The sequence below is a fragment of the Mirounga angustirostris genome, unplaced genomic scaffold, assembly GCF_029215605.1.
Source record: "Mirounga angustirostris isolate CCGP_5_RB_7025 unplaced genomic scaffold, mMirAng1.0.hap1 SCAF_15, whole genome shotgun sequence".
Lineage (NCBI taxonomy): Eukaryota > Metazoa > Chordata > Mammalia > Carnivora > Phocidae > Mirounga > Mirounga angustirostris.
The window spans coordinates 79,016,805-79,035,989 of NW_026991723.1; the positions used below are offsets into that span (position 1 = coordinate 79,016,805).

Below are 19,185 nucleotides of genomic sequence, written 5' to 3' on the forward strand. Positions count from 1 at the left end.
ATCCAAAAAAAGGAAGAGAATTATACAGTAGACTGAAATAGAATGGCATAATACATACAGCTATGCATCTTCTCTCTACCATCCTCCATCCACAGGAGGCAGAAGGATCTCTGCCCTTAGGTGTGGTGAATTGGTTGTTTTTAATGACACCACATTGATCTGCTAATTTTAAGAAAACAGTCTTGGAAGAAATACTTTGTTCCCAGAATCTGGGGATGACACTTGACGAGGGTTAATTTTCTCAGAACTTTGAAAGGCTAAGGGACCCATGGAACCATACCATGTAAGAACTGCATATGCCTCACTGCTCCTTCTTTCAAATACCACCTCTGGAATCCTTCTGCAGGCACAAGGTAAAGTTCTGCATGTTTGCAAAGCTCTTCCATTCTCTCTTAAAAAGTATTGCAATCAGCATGAAGGATGCACCTAAACTGAGTTATCAGAGAAAAGAAGGGTCTCATCAAACAAAAAGGCAACTGTGGGCCAGTTACAATGAGCACTGAAAGAGGAGTCAGAAGGCTTCGATATAAGTCAATGTTACACTTACACCACTTAGCAGACTGATCACACTGCCCAGATATTTAGCTGCCCAAAGATCTGGCTACCTCATCTTCAAAATGGGATGGTGTTACCTACCTCATATGGGAAATTGTCTTGTGAACTTTAAAAGCATTACCTATAGAAGGTATATTTGAACAGGAAGAAGCAGCACAGGAAGAAAAGTGCAAAGAGGAAAGGAATGAGGAGGAGGAGAAATGAGAATCATGGAGGATTAGAAAGGAAAGTTTCCCAGGTCATAAGATGATTCAGCATCGAGGATGGCGCAGGATACAAGCTCCTTGGTTCCCGGGGCTGCTTTCCTTTCACCCCTCCCCACCCCAGCACTCTGCAGAGCCAGTGGTTACAAGCACAGAGTCTGGAACCAGACTGCCTGGGTTAGAATCAGTTACATAAACTCCCAACAGTGTAACCTTGGGCAAAATACTTCTGTGAGCCTCCATTTCCTCATCTGTACAATGGGGTTAAAGGTAGGAACTGTCCCATGGGATTGTTATGGCTTAATAAGGCTAGGAGGCTATGTAGATATTAATATATCCAGTATCCCATCAAACTAGTTTATTAGTTCCACCCTGTGTGGGCTTTTATTTTTCAGTGTTGTTCTTGGCTCTGGAATGAATTCCAACTGGATTCTGTTAGGGGATTCCCCCATTATCCTATTCATTTCAGCTCAACTTGCAACATCAAGGCTAAGGAGGTTCTGCTGCCAGAAGATTCTCCCTTTGGAAGCCCCACCCCTTCTTGATGATGATGATGATGATGTAAACGCAGGCTGAGCTGAAGCTGTTACAGAGTGAGGACTCTGTGTCTATGGTAAGTGCAAGACGACCTACATTTCCCTTCTGCTGACAAGCATCCCAGGCCTGGGTGCCCCGGTGCCTTTTCTTAAATCAAAAGAATATTGAACTCATTATGTTCAAGCACAAGTTATCCTTCATCGGTCAATTTGTCTGGGTCAACCGTTCTCGAATATTTATTCTGGACATCTAAAAGATAGGACATTCAACGGTCCGTCTCCAATATTACAGCTGCCGCTCATTTTGTTATCCTAAGACGATATTCCGAAACCAGGCCATTCAAATGCAATTATTAGGTACCAATGCAGTATCTTCCATCAGAGCAGTGGAAGGAATCCAAAGTCAGTCCCTGGGTGCCAGTAAACAGGAACAATAGGACCCATCTCTATATGAAGGTGCCAGGTTTACCAAGCACATTTACTTGCACTCTCTCTTTTGAGCATCACACTCTACAGCTCTGTGGGAGACGTAAAGATTTTAAGTTCCTCTTTAAGGAGAAGAGAATTGGGGCTCAGAGAAGATAGATCATTATTCAAAGATCTAATGGAGAAAGAAAAAAGCCTCGAATGCAAATCTTCTGTTGCAGATTGAATTATCTACCCCATCCTCTGCCTTCCTTTCTTCCTTGTTGTGTTCAATAATGGAACTTTAAGCTGTTCTCTCCTCTACCATGAACACAGCAACACCTGATTTTCACACTGTGTCTTCACCCCAATTTCTCCCTTCATTCCGTGTGACTAGCAGCCAATACCCTCTGCCTCTAGGCCCCTTGACCTACTCCATCCCTATGATCTCCACCCTCTCCCTCCTCCAGCCCCTCTTTCCTAGTTACTCCTAGAATGTGTCATTTCCCAAAGCCCCTCTAACTCTGACATATGTGAAAATATTCCAGTCTTGGACTCATCCATCACAACACCTACTCTCTACCTCTTCAAGACCTCCAGGCCCATGAGGATCTCATTTCCCTTTATCCACGATCTACTGTCTTCACTTCTTTCTGGATCAACTTAGATCCAATGATCCATCCCTACGTTTACTTTTGGCCACTACTCTTAACTCCTTTACCCAATTGTTCTTCCATCTTGTCCCTTGGCAAACCCCTACCCTGTTTGAACCTACATCCACCATCTTTGCTCTTACCTCGAATGTTAAGTTCTTTTGGAGAACAATAGCCCAGGTGCCCAGACTACAGTCATTATCAATTGAGGGTTAGCAACGTTATCAGAGCCCTCGGGGCTTCCTGGTGATCCTTTTGTATTTCCTTAATCAGATCCTTCTACCATTCTGCAGACTAACGATTTCAAAACACTACAAACTCTTTTTGGCACTCCCGCAAGGCCTCCGTGCTCAGAGATTGGTTTCACATCCCACTTCACAAAGAGAACAGAGGCCATCGGAAGTCCTTTCAAATCCTGAGTGAAATCAATAGATTTGCACCTACATCCCCTCTTTCCTTTCTTTCTTCCTATTTAAGCTGAAAGCTGCCCCTCCTTTTACCTCCATCTATGCTTTACCTCCCTCCCTGCCTCTTCGGGAATTGCTCCATCACAAATAACCTCACTCAGACCCTCAGCCCCAGCCTCTCCCTTTCTTAATGGTCTCCTCCCTTAGAAGCCAAAGAACAACAACAAAAGCTCTTCCCTTTATTTCACATCTCTGCTCCCTTTCTTGTTATGCTTCTTTAAAAAAAAAAGTCTACTTCCTTGCTTCTCACTTCTCAGCCCACTGCAATCTGGCTCCTGTCCCCAACATTACATTTAAACATCTCTTGCCAAGGTCAAGATTTTAAACACAAAAGGCTATTTTCAGTTCTAACTTTATATTCTCCATCAGAACCCATGGCCCCTGATTACCCACACCTCCCTCCTTAAAACATTCATTTATTTGAACTTCCATGGTACCAGACGTCCCTGGCTTTCCTCCTGTACCACAGGCCAGTCCTCAACTTCTCAATGCTTTTCTCTGCGCATGCTAAACAAGCTCCCCTGAGTGAACACATCCTTAAGGGCCATCTACAATGACTATTGGTAACCTGATGGCTCTGAATACCATTTTTTTTTTTTATCCAAGGGGCAGAACCATCTATACAACTGCTTACCAAGTCTCTATTTGGATGTTACAGCTAGTTTAAATTTAACATTTGTAGAGCTGACTCATCATGTTCAATCATACACAACCCCAAAGTGTCCTTGCCTCGCAGGGCTGCCTATCTTGATGAAAAGCACCACCGCCCACACAACTGACCAAGTCAAAAATGTGCCCCTTTTCTTTTTCCTATTTAACCTAGATCCAGTGACTCAACACTTAAGCTATGATCTTGCCACGTCCCTTGCTTCTTGAGTCTTCCTGGCTTTTCAGCCTTCAAATCCCAATACTGAGTTTTCCATCTCCTTAAAATACCTCAATGTATAATTTCATTTATATGACATTCTTGAAATGATGAAATCACAGAGACAGGAAACAAAGTGGTGGCTGCCAGAGGTTAGGGATGGCAGGGGAGAGGAGGAAGGCATGATGAAAAGGGACAGCACAAGACATCTTTGTGATGATGGAACTGCTCTGTGTCTTGATGGTGGTGGTAGTTACAGGAATCCACATGTGCGATAAAATGACTCAGAGTGGTATACATGCATTGTTCCAATATCAAGCTCTAGGGTTTGATATTATGTCATAGTTATATGAAATGTAACCATTTGGGGAAAACTGAGTGAAAGGTACATGAGACCTCTCTGTACTATCTTTGCAACTTCTTGACTATTTCAAAGTTAAAATTAAAAATTAAAAATTACATGGATCTCAAATCCTCATTGATGCTACTTTAGTCCAAGACACACTCCTTTCTTACCTGGGGCACTGCCGTAGCCTTCTATTTCCCTGCCATCTGTTTTGCACCCTCTCTCAACTTTTCTCTGTCCATCGATTCTCTCCATTTTAGCAGGAATCACCTTTCCTTCTTTTTCTTTTTTTTAATATTTTATTTATTTATTTGAGAGAGAGTGCACACGCACACAAGGGGGGAGGGGCAGAGGGAGAAGGAGAAGCTGACTTCCCACTGAGCAGGGAGCTGGACATGGGGCTTGATCCCAGGACCCTGGGATCATGACCTGAGCTGAAGGCAGATGCTTAAGCAACTGAGCCACCCAGGCACCACGCATGGGGTGTTTTTAAATATAGAATAAAGGAGTCACCTTTCTAAGATGACAACGTGACATGCTCTGCATCTGAGCAAAATCCTCTAAAGAGCTCCCCATTGTCCTTAGGACCTGGTTCCTAACTTGTGTGCTGAGATGCTACAGAGGACCACGGCAAACTCACAGGGACATGGGGATATTATAAATGTTCAAGAGAAATGAGAGATACTTGACATTTATTGGGCATCACAAAAACTACTAACCTGAAGTGGTTTACAGTTTCAACATTAAAACACATCCATTCCTTTCATATGGCATACCTTCGTTAAGGTGGGTTTTTGGCAGAACTACAAAGTATTGCAGAAAAATGAATGAGGAATAGGAAACGAGGGTGGCAGTATCCAACTGCAAGATTTAAGAAGCAGACACTGTGATTATTTCACAGTGATTATTGTGAATATTTAAAATCAAAATATTGCTTTTTCTTTAGGTTTGCATGCATCGTTTTTCAAATGGCCACTAAACTTTGGGGGACATAAATATTTCATTAAGCTGTTCAGACCTAACTCCTCAATAAACAGAATTAGGATTTCCCTGGCCTCCAGGAACCATAACAAAATCACTGAGAGAATTTTGAAATGAGAAAGTGTGGAAGGCACCAACTTAAGATAAATAAAGTGCAAAGTCTTTTCTAGAACATACATCGAGCTCCATGATCCAACCCCCGACTCACTTCCCTGGCCTGCATGCGAACATTTTCTCTGCCTGTCATTCAGAGTAAATTACTGCAGACCCCAGAACAAGTCTGTCTCTTTCTGGACATGACCTCAAAACACACACACACACACACACACACATGCACATACACACACAACTCTACTTTCCTATACCTAATTCCTACTGTCCAGATCTCAACTTAAAAAAAAGAAAGAAAAAATCCTCTTCTTGAAATCCTTATTTATACTAGCACTCCATGTTAATCGTCTTCCCCTGCACTCCCCCTAGGAGGGAGCAATTTGACTCCATACCCTCCATCTCTGGCCAGCTACCTACAGTGCTCCTAAAGGCACAGAAGAATATTGCTTTGTTGGTATCAGAGGCTCATGCAGTTCCTGCACAAGGTAGAGACTTATATATGTCGACTTCATGCACTGGTGAGCAATTCCTTCCCAAATCAGACAATCCCAAACCATTTAGTCGTGCCAGAGACTTCCAGATCCTTTGTATCCAGTTCCTTCTTTCTCACACAAACCACACCCTCCATAAATAGGATCTTACACCCGATGTCATGCTAGAGTCACAAAGAGGATGTCCCGAGTGCTCAGGGAGGGCGGCTGCACCTTGCTACTGTTCTCTGAACCACATGCCTACAGTTTGAAAAACAGGAGATTTACTCCCACCACACAAACAGACCCCATTCTGAAACGCTGCTGATGGCTGGAAGGTGCTTGGGTGAAAAGCCATGCCTGGGGGGATGAACGTCCCCTGAGCATTACACATCAAAGACAACCTGGGGGGCACCGTGCGGCGGGAACTGGAAGATGAGATGTTGCAGACAGCTCCCATCACCTGGGCTGATTAATAAATGAGACACTTGCAAATCATGGGATGCATACGGTTTACACGAATCCATGCATGCTAATGGCTTAAGGCTACCTTGCCAGTATGTAGGCCTCTGGATTCCTGCTATATGTGCCTCAGGGCATCAGAAATCTTTCTGTTCCTTTTTATCTTCCTCTAAACAAGTGTCCTCTTAGTCGAAGAATGGAACCAATGCTACCACCCTAGGACACCTAACCTACAAGCACCCAGATCGAGTTCGCCTCTTGTTGTTGGAGGTCCCTGCCACTGAATTTCCAGGGAAAATGTTTAACTACCAGTCTTCAAGCACTTGCTCTGTGCTAACTATGATCATATGTTATCTTCTTAAATCTTTGCAACAATTATGGGATGTATTCCCATTTCACAGATGGAGAAGTTGAGGTCAGAAAGTTTAAGTAACAGACCCAGGACCTCACGGTCCAGGATTCAAACCAAGATCTGCCTGAGTCTCAAGACTTGCTGCCCATTGCTCAGGGATAGCGACTGGTTTAGCTTCACAGAAGCTTAGATACTGACTTGGGGCTGGAAGTTGCCATGGAGGTTTGCAGAGGTTTGCAGAGACAAGCCAGGTACAGATAAAGGGTGGGATGCAAAGCTTTCCTCCAAGCCAGTCTGGGAATCCACCGCTAATGAGACTCAGTAATTCTTATGCCCAGGAGGAAGGCCTTGCGAGATAAAGAAATTGCCTGGAGGCAGAAGCCTGGGTATTCTGGTTCCTTTCATAAGGGATACAAAGGTATCCAGCAGCTGCCGAATTGTACATTTAAAAAAAAAAAAAAACCCACACTGTGCCAAGAATGGAATTGGGGCAGGTAGGCCTGGATGCAGCCCAGGAAGGGAGCTGTCTGACGGGTAGGTCTGGAGCAGCTCTGTCGGTGGCATGGAGTCGTACTTGGGAGTTAATGAACTCCATCTTTATTGCCTCTGTCTTGGCTTCAGCGCTCCCTTCCTCTCCCTTGAATTACTGCCACCGCTTCTGAACCCTTCCCTCCTACTCCTTTCCACGCATTCTGCCCGTTGCTGCCAGAGCGATATTTCTAAATGCATTATCAGCCCATGTCAGTCTCCTGCTTCAAACCCTTCAGCATTTTCCTGTTGCCCAAATCAGGAAAAGCACAGGTTCTAACATGCTTAACCAGAGCCCATGGCAAACTCTGAGAAGCAAACAGCACAGCTGTCCCCTGTGCCCCAAATGACCACGATACGGACCCAAAGTCAGTGTATTTCAGACAGGAAGGCCCACTCCATTGGCGGAGGCTGAAATCACTATAGTTGGTAGGGAGCCACATTTTAAAAAATAAATGAACCAGGGGCACCTGGGTGGCTCAGTCGGTTGGGCACCTGCCTTCGGCTCAGGTCATGATCCCAGGGTCCTGGGATGGAGCCCCACATTGGGCTCCCTGCTCGGCGGGGAGCCTGCTTCTCCCTCAGCCTCTGCCTCTGCCCCTCCTCCCCGCTGCCCCCAGCCCCCAACGTCCCCTTCTTGTGTGCTCTCGATCTCAGTCTCTCTAATAAATAAATAAATAAATAAATCTTTTTTTTTAAAAAATAAATGAATCAGAAAGGAATAGACAGTACTAGAATGGAATAGAAAATATCAAAATACATCACACGTATAAGGTTAAGTATTTTTTTACGAATTTTCATTTCGATCGTGTATCTGTATCTCTTTCTATAGGTTTAATAAGTATCAATGTAAAAATAAATTTAAGCGTGAGTTAGGGTTAAGAAATGTAAAGACAAAAGAAGGAAAAAACATTGCTCTAAATAAGGGTCCAGTAATACTCTGACAATGTGCTAGAGTTTGAGTTTGGTTGAAACCAATTTGCCATTCCAAATTTCTTTCATTGTTGCCTCCGAGTTGCTATCCAGCCTTCTGTTGTACATCACTGCTACTCAAAACACACACACACACACACCTATAGATCTGAGGTTCCTCCCACCTCTTGTTTTCGCAGGCACTACTCTGTCCGCCTGGGCTACTTTTCTCCCGGCTGTCTTCTCACAAATTCCTACTCCTCCCTGAAGACTGAGTTCAATACCCTTTCCTCTAGGAAGCCTTCTTAGACTTGTCTTTTCCTCCCATCCTTCCCCCCGTCACAATCCTAGTGCTAGGGCAAGTTCCCCTCCCCCTCCACAAACAGAGCCCCAAGGGCAGGGTTCAGCCAGGGAACTCAGCACAGGTACTGTGCTTTATTTGTCTTTGGTCAGTTTACCCCAAGATATCATGGATTCCTTGAGGGGGAGGATTAAGGGTTCCTCTTCCAATCCCCAAGGGAACGGTGCAGGGCCAGTTGGTAGGAGTCTGGAGATCGGTAAACATTTTTCAAATGAATGCGTAAGCTACAGGTGCTCCAGATCATGGATCCAGTCCCTGTGTCTTCTTTGGCCAAGGTTTGGAGCGTGGACTCTGAAGCTGCAAGGGCTTGTCTCTCTTTTCCAAATTTCCCCAGTCCCAACAGGGAATTTGTGTCAGTCGCTCCACCTGAGGGAAGTGTGCAAGCCTGTCCATTTTCAGACCCTGCTCCCGACTCAAGCTGGACAACGGCTCGGCCACGATTGAAGAAAACTAAGGTTTGCAGCTCACGAAGTCAGTTCAGTAACAGCATGGGAGCAAAGAGGTAAAGCCCAGCAAAGGTACCAATTTGGTAGCAATAGAGCTATCGTTCTTGGAAGGGGAAGATCAATTTTAAATAATCAACACAAAACATCTCTGAATTGACACCAAGTGGCCCGGGAAATGTTTGCAGTATATCCTTCCCCATCCCTCTCTATTCAGGGAGAACTTGAGCAGAAATTTGGATTAAATGAGGGATAATGTAGGGGGAGGGCACAGGGTATTGGTTCTCACCAGTGACGCCAGCCTCTAAGTGGCTGAAATTGACAACTATAAACCTGAGACATTGTCCCGTTCTCATCTTCTTTCATGCCTACTGGGCATGCTCTAAAAGGGATAAAAGGTTATCTGTTCACCCACTGGGTCCAAACTGGTTGTTAAGGACTCAAGCCGTGTATAGCCAAACCTCGCAATGGTGCCTAAACATCTCACTTCCTAGGGAATTCTGTAGTCAGAGGAGAAACCCACCAGATCTCCCAGATCTCCTGAAGGAATGGAGATTGTTTTTTCTGGAGAGGAGAACTGATTTCCCTTAAATACTGCCTTTCTGCAGCAGGAAGCACAAACTGATTCACCTTCCTGAATGCATTAACTTCTACTCTGGTCTGAGGCCATGTCTTAAAATATACAAAATCCCTTCCCCTTTGGCCCCGCAGCCAGACTGGGAACCTGACCATGACACTGATGCCTATATTGTAACCATTCCAACTCAGACGCGTGAAGACCAAAAGCTAAGACTATTTATTCTGATATCCTTCTCACTGCCCCTTTTCCTTTTTTTTTTTTTCCAAAAATACTTGCTCTGGAGCAGAATTTCTCAACCTCCACACTACTGACATTGTGTGTCAGATGATGCTTTGCTGCAGAAGGCTGGCTGTACGTTGCAGGCCATTTAGCAGTGTCCCTGATCCCTGGCCTCACCCCATTAAACGCCGGTAGCAGGCCCCTCCACAACCAAATGTGACAACCCAAATCCCCCCGGACATTTCTGAATGTCCCTTTAGAGAGCAAAATCACCCGATTGGCAATCATTGCCCCAGGCCAGTGGTTCTCCCATCCGAACTAGACCAATGAAATCAAAATATCAGAAGAAGGACCCAGGCACTGGTATTGTTTAAAAGCTTTGCAGGTAACTCTACAGTGCACCGCTTCTTTGCAATGTGGAATCAAGGTCTTAGCTCACTCCTCGACCGTGGCTCCGGCCTCTGTTGAGGTCCCTATCCCTATACAACAGGCGGGAATGCCAAATTCAGGAATAAGAAATAGTAGCTCAAAAATTTAGGAAATGCAAAGGGAAAGAATGAAAAAAAAATAAAGAGAAGGCTACTACCTTTGACGGGGAAACTGAGGCTGCTGATTCCTTCCCTCTCAGTCGTAAGCCGGGATAGGGCAGACTTAGACTAAAGTGTTCAAAGGGAAAGCTGGATGCGTAGGGGGGCTTCCTCGGCCAAGTGCCAGCTTCCAAGCTAAAGAGGTGTCCCTTTAAGAGTGCTTTGACCCAGGCTGGTGTCCAAAGGAGAGACACTCAAAGCCAGGTAGAGCCAGCAATCCTTACACCTGCCCTCCAGAATTCCAATACTTGTGAGAATAAGAGGTTGTGTGGTCAAAGAGATTTGGTCAAATATTGTTAATGTGTATCATATATATATATATATATATATATGCATATAAAATTTGGGAGGCAATGGTTAATTAAACACACAGGCTCTGGAATCCCCTTGCCTATGCCATATCCTACTCTCCCAGAAACTAGCTCTCCTTCCTTGGACAAGTTCTATACAGAGAAAATAATAAAACCTACTGGACAAGATGATGGGAAGGATCAATCAGTTGGAATAATGTATACACAGTGTGTTCATGCTAGACACTTGGTAAGTTTTCAATGTTAGCAATTCACTTATCATCATTGTTACTGTTAACTATGGGATCTTTTTTTGTTGTTCCAGAAAACACCTTTTAACATTGCATTGAACTAGAGTTCTGTGTAATCTACTTGAGGAAACGCCGATTTAGATTGAATTTTCCTACACTAATAGAAATATAACCCTTGCGCTATGTGATATTAAGATTCTATCTGGAATCTGGAGGCTGGTGGTGTCAGGTTCAACCACAAGCATCCTGAGAGGTGCAGTGGTGGACTTCTCCCTTACTGCCACCTGTCTGTAAGCTCCTTGAAGGCAGTCCAGGCTACCTTGTACTTTATTGGTTCCCCAGGGCACAGCATCTGGCATACCTAGGTACCCAACAGATACTCTTGAATGATTTCTGGATAAGGACCGCATCTCATTCACCTCGGGGAGACCAACCACCCCCGCCCCGCCTCCCGCCACATTCATTCAGCCAAGTAGCTTTACCACAAAACCTACTGTGGATATTTTTGTGAAATACATCAGGGAACCATTAGAATATCAGATTAGAAGTGAGAGTCATGCAAGTCTGAAATAAATGTGCAAGACAGTTAGGCAATCAGACTTGGTTTCCCAAGATTTGATTTACACTCAACTTTCACGTACTTATTTAGGGCTCAGAGGAAGGCACACGAGGAGCCACAAACCACTTGCTCAGCAACCTGCAGGGAAAACCACTCAATATGAAACCATCTCTCATGGAACTGCTACAGTTTGCAATTACTGATGAGCTCAAAGTCAGGAAAAAATAAACAGAAAATAAAACATAAAAAGGCAGGAAACAACTTTGGACCAAACTGACTTTTTTTTTTTTTTTTTTTAGCAGCAACTATGAAGAGACCAAAATGACTTCTAAATTATCTCGAGAACAAAAGAAATAATTTCTAGTAATGCCATCAGCCATCTGAGATGAAAGGGTAAATTCGGATTTATACAGGTCCTGCAAAATTCCAAGCTCTAAATGTTTGATAGCAATGTTACTTCGCACCACAAGCACACAAGGCATTTCATAGGAGCTCCAGTTTGCAAATAAGAAACCTGAGCCTCAGAGAGATTGTAACTTGCCCAGGGGCAGAGGGAGTTTCTCCACACTTGATGATAAACCAGGTAACTAAAAACTAGAGAGAATCATGACAGCATAAGGTAAGAGCTCCCGTTGTGGGGTCTCAGAGACCCGCTTCTGGTTCCCAGCCGAGACACTTCTCATGACAATGGACACGTCTTGTGACGTGGACAATTTGCTTAGCCTCTTGGCGCCTATGTTTTCTTATTCATAATATGGGCAATAAGAGCATTTCCCGGGCGCCTGGGTGGCTCAGTTGGTTAAGCGACTGCCTTCGGCTCAGGTCATGATCCTGGAGTCCCTGGCTCGAGTCCTGCATCAGGCTCCCTGCTCAGCAAGGAGCCTGCTTCTCCCTCTGACCCTCCTCCCCCTCATGCTCTCTGTCTCTCATTCTCTCTGTCTCAAATAAATAAATAAAATCTTTTAAAAAATAAAAAATAAATTAAAAAAAAAAGAGCATTTCCCTCCCAGAATGACTGTATTGAATGACTAATGTATGTATGGGCTTAGCAGAAAGTGAAAATCAATGATTTTATTCGAATGATGATTTAGAACCTTAATGAAAAAAAAATTTGCTGATAGAACATTTAAACTGTACAAAGCATTCTCACGTGAACTTTACCTCATTTGACCTGGTGGGTAGGATAGACAGACATCATTATCCCTTCCTACAGAGAGCAAATTGAGGACCTGAGCACTTCCTTATCCACTCCTCTCCATGGAATGATAACTGTGTGCTTACTGATTCTTGTTTTGCTTCTACCCTCCACCCTCAACTCTGAGTTTGGTGGAGGACAGGGTGGACCCTACTGGTTGTGCATGTGTGTTTGTGTGTGTGTGTGCACGCATGTGCACTTCATTGTTTTCTTTTGGTCATATCTGTATGACCAAACCATGGCACAGCTCACGGCATATGACTGGTGCTAAATTCTATGAGTGAATGATCCATAGAATGCATTGGCCGAGGATGAGAAAGCCAGAAACTGGCCCCAAAATAAACAAAGCCCGAGTCTCCAGACCCCCAGGTCCAGTCCTCTCCACTACCCCAGGCAATACCTTCTGAGGACAGTATTTCATGGAATCATGGAATTTCAGAAAAGGCGAGGACCTTGAAGATCACCTTGGCTAACACTCTCATTTTACAGACGACGAAACAGAAGCTCCCAAATTCCATTACCTGGGCCAAAAGCATGCACAAAGGAGGCAGAAGAGGTGGGCCAGTGCCCAGGTTCCCTGACTCTGAGATCAACGATGCTGGCAGGTGCACGCAGAAAATCCCCCAGCCTCCGTGCATCAGCTCAGACTTAGGCAAGAGAGAGCGTGTGCCTCGTGCACCTAAATCACTGCTTGTACACATCTTATTGCTTGGCTTGTGAAGCAACCCGAGAAAAGGCTTCTGCTGGGATTTTACAGGAAAAACTCCCCTTCTTGCCATTGGCACCAACTCCCGTCCCGAGTCTATGAGCTGAAACCAGCCTCTGTGTGCATGTGCATGAGGAAAGAAATGGCCTTAACCCACTTAAGGGAGGAGAGGAGACCTCCCCTCAGATTTTTTCTGAAGCTCCTAGATCAGCCTGGGGCCCAGCATGAGGGCAGGGTGGGGGGAACTTGGCCAAAGCTGGAGGGCTAGGGCACCTCCATAAGGCTGGCTGTCTAGCACAAGCCAGTGTGGCACGTTCCTGGAGAAAAGCCTTGCTGTCATGATGCCAATGTCGAGTGTTTAATGTGCTAGGTCTACATGAGCACACGGGAAGACACAATGGAAATCACCAGAAGACGCTGCTTTCATGCTTCAACAAAGCAGCATGCGGTGAGGACAAAGTCACTTGACAACCGCCCTCAGGAGCATGTCCTAGTGGCTTTGGCTCTGGTCTGAACCTGGCCTGGAGAGGCACACGTGTCTCTGGGTACTTATCTGCATGTGTGCCCATGTGCTGATCAGGATAGGAACCCCACCTGATCTTTGCACGTAGTAGGTTCCAAATCAATGCTGATGGTATTAATGATCTCCCAGTTATATCTACCCTGCACTTTTTTCTTTGTAGCACTTATTGTGTGTGTGTGTATGTGTGTGTGTTTAATTAATGTCAGTCTTTCCTAGGAGAGCAGGGACCATGTTTGTTTTACTCATCATTGTATCATCTGCCCCAAACACGGTGCTGGGCCTCTAGCTGGTGCTTCATAATTATTGGAGGATTAAATAAAGGAAGGAAGGAATAACTAGATGACCAAGGGGCCTGACTTCTGGGTCAAACTCCAGCATTTAATTAACCACGTGACCTCGGTTAAATCTTATACTTAATTTTAGAACTAGAAAGCATCCTAGAAATCAGCCTGTAGGATGAAGGCACACTTTGCTTTAGCAGTGGGACCCAAAGGCAAGCATATGGAACATCAGAACACGAAAGCAGAAGAGTGAGACTTTCGACTGTACTGTATGTATAAGTGCTGTGTAAGGCTGGGGGGATCCTGCCTGGTCACCCTCCCACACACAGAAGCTTGCCTGTCTTCCCACACTACAGCGGCTTTTATGACTTCTTTCATCGATCCTCAAGATTTCAAAGAGCATAGATTGAAAACCACTGATGTATATCAAGGCTACCATTTGATGGGTGAGGAGGGTGGGATACAGGAGAGGAGGGAGTTCGCCTAATGTCACAAGACCGGTGCCCAGAAGGAGTTAGTATCCAGATGTCCTGACCCCCAACCTCATTAACAACCTTTCCTTTCTTAGCTCTCTCTAAAACCAACCCCAAATGTTTACAAAGTGGTTGTGAGGAAAAATGTCTGCAAGAGCCCTTCCAGAGCTCGGGAACACTCTATGTGTAGACACCATGCTGGGGGAGCCGGATGGCACAGCATCTGGAAGGAGGGCTGTGGGGTCAGGCGGGTCCATGCTTACCCCAGCTCCATTCCTTATCACATGGACGAGTTGGGGCCAGGGACTCAGCCTCGCCAAGCCCTGGTTTTCCGATCTGTAAAATGCCAAGGCACTGCTCACCTCACAGAGGTTGTTGTGAGGAGTCAATGACATCCTTTCATGGCCCATCATTAAGTGCTCACTGTTGAGCTATTGTAGTTCTACTCAGAGTATCCATGTGAGTCTAGGGGTATTTCAACAGTCATCACTAGCATATGTTAATCATCCACCATGCACGATAGCTCCCTTCTAAAACCCAAGCAAGGCCACCATGTTAGAGCATTACTACTCATCTTCAAGCCCACGTATCCCCTGGGTCTAGCACAGGGACAGGCTTACAGCTAACAAACATTTGTAAATAATGAATGGATGCCATTAGTTCTATGGATTTATAGTCAGACATTGTTTCCGGTCCGGGATCCATCATTTTTCGGCTGCATGACTTTATTCAAGTCAGTCATCTTCTGATCTTTAAAAAGGAAATGTGAACCCCAGTCACCCAACTTTAAGGCGTCCTCAGGAGGCCCACATGGAAGCGAAAGCCAACACATCAAACCAAGATGTTATCGTCTGACAAAATGCAAACAGGGTAAGATACCTGGATCTCTACCACTTGTTCTGTTCCCTTAAATCCTCTGGCTCAGCTTGCATCTTTCCCGGTACCTGAGACTTCAGATACCAGTGTGTTCTGTCGAGTCATCAGGGAGTGCCCACGTTTGGTTTACACGTGTTCACAAAGAGCAGTGGCTATATTACACCAGAAATTATGCCAAGGATCCAAATTAATAACGATAATAACGGTAACGATAGTTATTATCGTTCTTAGGTGATTTAGGAATAGTTCTCCCAAGGACTGGTCTTCTGAATCAATAAATATATTTTAAAGATTTTATTTATTTATTTGACACAGAGAGAGAAAGCACAAATAGGCAGAGGCAGGCAGAGGGAGAGGGAGAAGAAGACCCCCCACTGAGCAGGGAGCCTGACGTGGGGCTCGATCCCAGGGCCCTGGGATCATGACCTGAGCCGAAGGCAGCTGCTTAACTGACTGAGCCACCCAGGCGCCCCAATAAACAAACTTTAAAATTCTGAAATTCTCTTTTGGAAGAAAGTCTCCTTATTTTCCACCCCTGCTCTCCTTCCCCCTTTCCTGCACACCCCATATCCATGCTTCCTTGTGTTCCTGCTTTCTATCATGCCCAGAGGACCTTCCCTCAGTAACTCTGATCACTCAGCACCCTTCAAGGCTCATCTGTGAACTCTTTCATAGATGGAAACTTGCAAAGCCTCAGCCACTATTCAAAGTAGGATTAGAATATTCAGCATAAAGTCACATCCCCAGTCTATGATGCCAATAAATGTGCAAAGGAGACATGCCCATTGTCCTAACAAATACACAGAAGTCTTACGACCTAAATGCTTGCTTTTTCAGATGCAGGGTCCTTTCCTCCACCATGCTTCCTGGTTTTCCCATTCTAACTAGCCCAGAAGGTTAAGGGTATACTCCTTCTTCCTTGACCTTAAGACAAAGACTACACCTCTAGAGAGTTTCTTGCATTCCCCAATTCATTTAAGTCCACAACTTTTATTGTGTGCTTCTGATACACGGAGGAACAAAAATCACTTGAGGGATCCAGGAATGAATTGCATATAAGTCCTGCCCTCAACGGGTTTCTAATTGGGTGAGAAAGAAACGCAAAGAAACACTCTAACTTCAGATGGTTTAAAACTAAAGAGACGTAAGTGTAGAGAGCTGTGAGATATCAAAGAGAGGGTGAAAGAGCTCAATGGGGGAGAATCTAAGATGGTTTCAAAGAGGAAAACACTTTGGGCTAAGTCCTTTTTGGGTGAGTGGCATTCCAACAGGTCAAGAACCAAATCAGGAAAGGTTGTTCACTGAGTGTCCCTACTTGTTTGCAGATGTGTGAATATTTTTGGGTAGGATGTTGGTATGTTAATAGCATTTGCCAACAACACTACTTATATCTGATGCGGTTGACTGAAAATTCTGTGACTGTGGATGCAGGGTATGAACCCGAGGTCTATCACGTACTGCCTGTGGAACTTCAGGCAAATCGTTTGACCTAGCTGAGGATCAGTGACTTTGTGCGTAAAATGGAGAGAAGAGATAGACTCTACCTCCGATGACTATGACAAAGGCTTAAATGAGAGTGTATGCCAAGTAGTAAGCACCATCCATGCCTGGCACACAGTCAGCATGCAGTAAATGTTAGCTATTCGCTCTTGTCCTTGTCCTTGTTCATCTCTTGTGCAAAGTACAAAAACAAGGTGAAACAACGAATAACAGCCTGCTGAAGGTTCATGATCCCTCTGCCCCGATGTTCCTCCATACTAAGAGGCCCATACCCACACCTGACCCCAAAGAGCCCTCTATGAATGAAAGGCACGGAAGGCGAGGACAAGCTCAACCCAGGTCTTACCTGTATATTTTATATCTGGTTGTAAATCCTTGACGGTGTCTTTCCACAAAGGATAGGTAGCTCCTGGAGTGGTGGAAAGGCCCCCTGTCTGAAATAAGCCAATCAAATTCCTTGGAGACATGTTGGTCTGTCCCAGCTGGTTCCTGGTGGGAGGGCTGCACTGAGATACGGCCCCATACAAACAGGAAGTAGAGGAGCTCAACAAACCTCCAGTTCATGCTTTTCTGCCGGCCTTTTTCCTCTCATTCTTGCTCCATTCTGTGGAGTCCTAAGGAGAAAGAAAAAAAAAGAGACAGAGAGAAAGAAAGGACGAGAAAGAAAGGGAGACAGGAAAGAGAGAAAAAATAAATAAATAAAATAAAAGGAGGAGAAAGACACACACAAAAAAATGCCGTTAGCATATCTTCATAATATTCCATCAGTCAAGTGTGTTAAGATTTACGAAAACTAGGGGGCGCCTGGGTGGCTCAGTCGTTAAGCGTCTGCCTTCGGCTCAGGTCATGATCCCAGCGTCCTGGGATCGAGTCCCACATCGGGCTCCCTGCTCCGCGGGAAGCCTGCTTCTCCCTCTCCCACTCCCCCTGCTTGTGTTCCTGCTCTTGCTGTCTCTGTCAAATAAATAAATAAAATCTTCAAAAAAAAAAAAGATTTACGAAAACCAGGATTGTCTCTGGTGAAGAGCATGGCCCCTCCAGAGATCTGGGCTCACGTTCCTGCTTTGCCCATCACGTGTTGCATGAGCATGGACCAATGCTTTGCCTCATAGGGATGCAGCCTCCTCATGTGCACAGCAGACGATGGACTTAGATGCCTCTATCTTGGCTCTTGTCACATCATACATGTTTCAGGCAAATGTGTTTGAAGAATGAATGAAATGAATGGAGGCAGATCCTGAGTCCCATACGAACAGTGAGGGATGTGGAGACAGGTGCACATGCGACCAGAGAATTCACTGTTGAAGATTCCGAGCCTCAAGGTTTCCTGGTGTTCAGAAGGGAAACTAAAGGCCAAGGGATCAGGTGGGGTCTTGCTCACCTCTTCTTTTGTGCGGGGTTCGTAGCATAGCACCCTGGTGCCGTGTTGGAGAAATATGTAAGACAAAGGGAGAGCTGGGGTGGAGGCTTTTGTGGGGAGGAGAGAAGAGAGACCATGGGACATGCTTAGCCTCTGGACACTTACAAGTTTGTATTCTCTCCTCATTTTTTTTTTTTTTTAAGATTTTATTTATTTGACAGAGAGACACAGCGAGAGAGGAAACACAAGCAGGGGGAGTGGGAGAGGGAGAAGCAGGCTTCCCGCCGAGCAGGGAGCCCGATGCGGGGCTCGATCCCAGGACGCTGGGATCATGACCTGAGCCAAAGGCAGACGCTTAACAACTGAGCCACCCAGGCGCCCCTCCTCATTTTCTACTTATTAGCTTATCGAATTCCTTATGCCCCCGACTGTGCTTATTCTAGAAGAGCTTATCTTTTTTTTTTAAAGATTTTATTTATTTATTTGACAGAGAGAGACACAGCGAGAGCGGGAACACAAGCAGGGGGAGTGAGAGAGGGAGAAGCAGGCTTCCTGCAGAGCCGGGAGCCCGATGCGGGGCTGAATCCCAGGACCCTGGGATCATGACCCGAGCCGAAGGCAGACACTTAACGACTGAGCCACCCAGGCGCCCCTCTAGAAGAGCTTATCTTACTCAACATTGAAAGGCAGCTTTGAATCCAGATTCCATGAATTATGAACGGTATCATTTCAGGCAAGTCACTGAACATCCCCATGTCTCCCTTCCCCCGTCTATAAAACGTGGTGAGCATTAGCACCTCGTGTGAGAATGGACTGACATAATTTATGTAAAATGTCCCACCCAGTGCTTGCCATTTATTAAGTGCTCAATAAATGGCATCAATGATGATGAGGCTAATGACAATGATGAATGATGGCACTAATCCTGTCCACTTAGTTTCTGCTGGGAGTGTCTCTGTGCACAGTCCCCATCACCCTGACCAAGTCCTCTTTCTTTTCTTTTTTTTTTTTTAAAGATTTTTATTTATTTATTTGAGAGAGAAAGAGAATGAGAGAGAGCACATGAGAGGGGGGAGGGTCAGAGGGAGAAGCAGAACCCCTGCCGAGCAGGGAGCCCGATGTGGGACTCGATCCA

At 45.2% G+C, this 19,185-nt stretch overlaps 1 protein-coding gene across 2 annotated transcripts in view; it reads right to left on the reverse strand.

The window, feature by feature from the left end:
• BRINP1 (BMP/retinoic acid inducible neural specific 1) overlaps window positions 1-19,185 on the reverse strand; it is a 171,920-nt gene that overhangs the window by 105,931 nt on the left and 46,804 nt on the right. For both annotated transcript variants that reach the window (XM_054509377.2, XM_045883018.2), the window contains exon 2: window positions 17,037-17,304. In XM_054509377.2, coding sequence (XP_054365352.1) covers window positions 17,037-17,254 — 218 coding nt within the window. In that variant the 5' untranslated portion in view covers window positions 17,255-17,304. The remainder of the gene's footprint in view (window positions 1-17,036; window positions 17,305-19,185) is intronic.